Source organism: Limulus polyphemus, unplaced genomic scaffold (genome assembly GCF_000517525.1).
Source record: "Limulus polyphemus unplaced genomic scaffold, Limulus_polyphemus-2.1.2 Scaffold4499, whole genome shotgun sequence".
NCBI classification, from domain to species: Eukaryota; Metazoa; Arthropoda; class Merostomata; order Xiphosura; family Limulidae; genus Limulus; species Limulus polyphemus.
In genome coordinates, this window is record NW_013670109.1 from 9,070 (window position 1) to 14,178 (window position 5,109).

The 5,109-nt window shown below is 35.3% G+C and overlaps 1 protein-coding gene across 3 annotated transcripts in view; it reads left to right on the top strand.

Annotated features, from left to right (window-relative positions):
• Positions 1-5,109, top strand: part of LOC106471261 (KH domain-containing protein akap-1-like) — a 32,239-nt gene that overhangs the window by 4,794 nt on the left and 22,336 nt on the right. For 2 of the 3 annotated variants that reach the window (XM_013931852.2, XM_022399869.1), the window contains exon 3: positions 49-1,943. In XM_013931852.2, the coding sequence (XP_013787306.1) occupies positions 49-1,943 (1,895 nt within the window). The remainder of the gene's footprint in view (positions 1-48; positions 1,944-5,109) is intronic. The other variant, XM_022399870.1, reaches the window with a different exon arrangement.

The window sequence follows — 5,109 nt, forward strand, 5'->3', positions numbered from 1 at the left end:
AAGGTTCTTCAGAAATGGACACAAGCCAACAGCTGTCATCACTCCAAGATGAAGAGCTGGTTAGTTATAGTGTACCACAAGAAAAACACATTGAAGCAGAAGTTCAAGAATTACAGAGGGTCAGTCTGGAAGATTCTTCCGAAATGGACACAAGCCAACAGCTGACATCGCTTCAAAATGAAGAGCTTGTCAATAATGGTGAAACACAAGAACAACACATGGAAGCAGAACTTCAAGAGTTTCAGAGAGTCAATCTGGAAGGTTCTTCAGAAATGGACACAAGCCAACAGCTGACATCACTCCAAGACGAAGAGCTGGTTAGTTATAGTGTACCACAAGAAAAACACATTGAAGCAGAAGTTCAAGAATTACAGAGAGTCAATCTGGAAGATTCTTCAGAAATGGACACAAGCCAACAGTTGGCATCGCTTCAAAATGAAGAGCTGGTTTGTTATGGTGTAACACAAGGAAAACACATTGAAGCAGAAGTTCAAGAATTACAGAGAGTCAGTCTGGAAGGTTCTTCAGAAATAGACACAAGCCAACAGTTGACACCACTTCAAAATGAAGGGCTGGTTTGTTATGGTGTAACACAAGGAAAACACATTGAAGCAGAAGTTCAAGAATTACAGAGAGTCAATCTGGAAGATTCTTCAGAAATGGACACAAGCCAACAGTTGACATCACTTCAAAATGAAGAGCTGGTTTGTTATGGTGTAACACAAGGAAAACACATTGAAGCAGAAGTTCAAGAATTACAGAGAGTCAATCTGGAAATTTCTTCAGAAGAGGATACATGTCAACAGCTGACATCCCTCCAAAATGAAGAGTTGGTTAGTTATGGTGAAATACAAGAAAAACACATTGATGCAGAAGCTCAAGAGTTACAGAGAGTCAGTCTGGAAAATTCCTCAGAAATGGACACAAGCCAACAGCTGACATCATTCCAAGATGAAGAGCTGGCTAGTAAATGTGCAACACAGGAAAAATATATTTTAGTAGAAGTTCAAGAGGAATATATAAGTGCCATGGACAATAATTCAAGAGCAGATAAAAACCAGCAGCTAAAATCATTGGAAAAGGAGGTAGCAAGTAATCAGGTAACACAGCCAAAAAATATTGAATCAAAAGTTAAGGAAGGGCAAACAGTTCACCTAGGAAGTTCTTTAGAAAAGGATACAAAGCAGCAAATGACACTAGTCCAAAGTGGAGAGCTGGTTATTAATGTTATAAATCAAGAACAACCTGTTGAAGCAAAAGTTCCAGAAGTACAGACACTTATCCTAGAAGCTACTTCAGGCATGGTGACAAACCAACAGTTGACATTGTCTCAAAGTGAAGAGCTTGCTAGTTATGGTATAATACAGGGAAAACATATTGAAGCAGAAGTTCAACAAGTGCCATTAGTCAACCTGCAAGATATTTCGGGAATATTTACAGAGCAACAACTGAAATCATCTCAAAGTGAAGACATAGTTATTAATGGTGCAACACAGGAGAAACATATCAAAAGAGAAATTCAAGTAGTGCAGGCATTTGATTTGGAAGGTATTTCAGGAATAGGCTCAGATGAACAGTTGCCATTGGCCCAAAGTGATGAACTGGATAGTACCTGTGAAACTTTTAAGAGACATGTTGAAGCAAAGGATCAAGTTGAATTACCTCTGAATAAAGAAAATTTTAATGGAGAGAAAACAAGCCAGAGGTTGGAGTCACCTCAGCCAAAATATGTTAATCATATAGTTGATACCGATAATACAAAATGCAAAAGAAATCACACTGACTCGATTCTTTCTTATCACAACCCTCAGCTACGCAGGCTTACCCACCCTGAACCACAAGATGCCCATAGTGCTGTTCCTCCGTATGATGCAAATAATCTCTCAGATGAACGGAATACAGAAAGCCCTCTTCATGGAACTTTCTCTGATGTTCAAAGTGAGGTAGGTTTGATATTTCTTTCTGTTTATTTTCATAAGATGTACATTGAAGTAGGCTGTATAACGTAACATAATGTTTTGGGACAACATGTGACCTTCATAACACTGTTAAGGTTATTCATATCCAAATTTGAATTTGATAACCCACAAGTATTATCTTGCATTTATTATAATGAAAACCCATCTGCCATTTATTTGCCCAACTTACTAAATGATCTAAATCCTTTTGTAAATCAGTAGCATCCTCTTCACAGCTAGCAACACCCAAGATCTTAATATCATCTGCAAACTTAAGTAATTTATTGACAATTCCTTCATCTATATCATTGATGTAAATCGAAAAGAGCAAAAGTCTTAATCCTGAGCCCTGAGGTACCCCACTTGTTACATTAATCCAGTTTAACCTAACTGCATTTGTAACAACCCTCTGCTTTCTTCCATCCAGCCACTCTTCTATCCAATTTGTCAACTAATCCCCCACACCTACAGAAATAATTATTTTTACAAACCTTTTATGTGGCACCTTCTCAGTTGCGTTCTGAAAATCCAGATACACCAAATCTACACCCTTACCCTCATCTACATAAGCAGTAACCTTTTCAAAGAATGTCAAAAGATTTTCCATTGTGAAACCATGTTGACTATCCAATAAAATTCTAAATTTTGTTCAATGACTTTGGAAAGCATCTTTTAAAAACTTTCCAAAACTTTCCCATAATTGATGTAAGACTAATTGGTCTATAATTACTGGGACAATTTTTATCACCTCTCTTTAAAAAAGGAGTTATATCAGTTAACTTCCAATCCTCTGGTACATGCCCATTATTCAAGGACTGACAAAAATAGTCATAAGTGGCTCACATATCCAATCTTTAACTGCCTTCAAAACCCTTGAGGAAATATTATCTGGTGCTACTATAGTGTGCATTCTACAAGGATATTTACACTATCATGTGTGGTCTACACAGATACTATCATCATCACCATTTTAACTTTTGTTTATCTGCAATTGGCACCATTTATTATAAATAATGCTTTTAAACTAATAAAGTACAAAATATCATTACATAACGTTTTTAGGCCAAATATAATCGGAATGAAATAAATTCCAACAATCAAAATTAGAACAATTATAACCTAAATTTAAGGTACTGTTTTGGAAAACACAGTTTGTTAAATTATTATTTGCTGAACAAAATCGTGGGTAGATATAAATTATTTACCAAGAAATTATGTTTTAGTGAATCATTAAAATAGTGGTGATGATGATGGTATCTGTATAGATCGCATGCTATAGCAGCACCTATTATCTGGTCCAGGAGCCTTATTGTTTTTTAAACTTCCCAATTTTTTCTTAACTAACTCAGAATTAATGCAGTCATCTTGTTTGATCTTGTTTCTATTTATCAACTGTTCAAGATGTGGAATGCTGCTTAAATCTTTATTAAAAACCAAAGTAAAAGCAAAATTTGATTACTCAGCCATCACATAATCATCAAATTCTAGCCTTCTTTTATCATCCCACAAGGGTCCTACCCCCATCCTAACATTTTGTTTGCCCTTACTGTATTTAAAGAAATCCTTACTGTTAATTTTTACCTTTTCAACCAACCTTTACTCAATTCTTTTCTTTGTATGTCCTAATTTCCTATTTCACAAACTTGATTTTCTGTAATCTTCTAAATTTCCTGTAATACAGTCAACTTAAATTTCATAAATTTATGATGCTTTTCTTTAATTTTATCTCTTAAACTCTTTGTGAGCCAACCTGTTTTTATACTTGCAGTTACCCTTTTCTTTCTATAAGGAATCTTTACCTTGAATATTTAAAAATTTATCTTTAAAAATTTTCCACATCTGATCAGTGTCTCCAAATAACTAGGCTGCCCAATTCAAAACAGATAATTCTTGCCACATCCCTTCAAAATTTGCTTTTTTGAAATTTGTAACCAAAACATCATTATTACTTATCTCCATATGCAGCAAAACATCAAACCTAATAGAGCATAATCACTTGCACCCAGATATTCCCCAATTTCCAGCCTCTCAATCATTTCTCTATTTGCAGTTAACAATTAATCTCAAATAGCATTGTTTATAGTAGGTTCCTTGACTAATTGGTGAAGAAAGCCATCCTGAACAGTTTCCAAAAACTTTTCTCCCTTATGGTTTGACTAGAATTTCCCAATCCATGTGCCTGACTTCATTAGCAGCTGAAATCTTAATCTCATTGTTAAGTTTTTCAATAATTTCATCAATAGCATTTGGTGGTCTGTAACAAATTCTCACTAAAAGCCTTTTCCCTTTATATCCACTAATAGAAACCCAAATGGATTCATTCTCCTTACTATTATCTTTGATATCCTCAACTTCAATAGGATGTAACTCACATTTTACATATAATTCCACCAACTCCTTTAATACTCTATCCCTATTAAATAGCCTGTAACCCTGTATTTCAAAGAAATTTCTGCCATCAAGATAATCTGTTTAACCATGTTTCAGTTATTCCCATTATGTCAAAATCTTCCATTCCAACCACTGCTCTGAAGTCATCTGTTTTATTTCTTTTACTTCTAGCATTACAATAGTAACAGTTAAGCCTATCCTTATAACTACTTCTATACTCATTTCCTATGCTAAATTTTCCTCTGCCTCTTATTCTTTTTGCTTTTAGTTTTTCCTGGCCATCACCACTGTGTAGTCCTAGTTTAAAACTTCCCTTACAGCAGAGTTAATAGCCTTAGCAAACAGGCCATCCCCTACCATATTTAAATGTAAACCATTCATTTCAAATAGCTCCATTCTTCCACAACTGATCCCACAAGTCCAATCAGCCAATCTGCTCATCCTTACATACTAGCCTAAGCCTAGAATTTAGCCCTAGTGACCTACTTATAACTTCATCCCACAGTTAATTCTGGGCAGTATCCCTGACAAAATTAAGTAATGGTGTTTTTCTTTAAATGTCTTTATCAACCCCTTGTACTTATTAATTAGTTCCTCTGACCTACCTTTCCCTACATCATTAGCCCCTACATGCACAACAAAAACTGCATCTTTGCTAGCCCCCTTTATTATATCTCCTACTCTGTCAGTTATATCCTCCACCTGTGCCCCTGGTTAGAATAATCTGATTCTTTTCTCCCTATTTACTCCACAGACTATT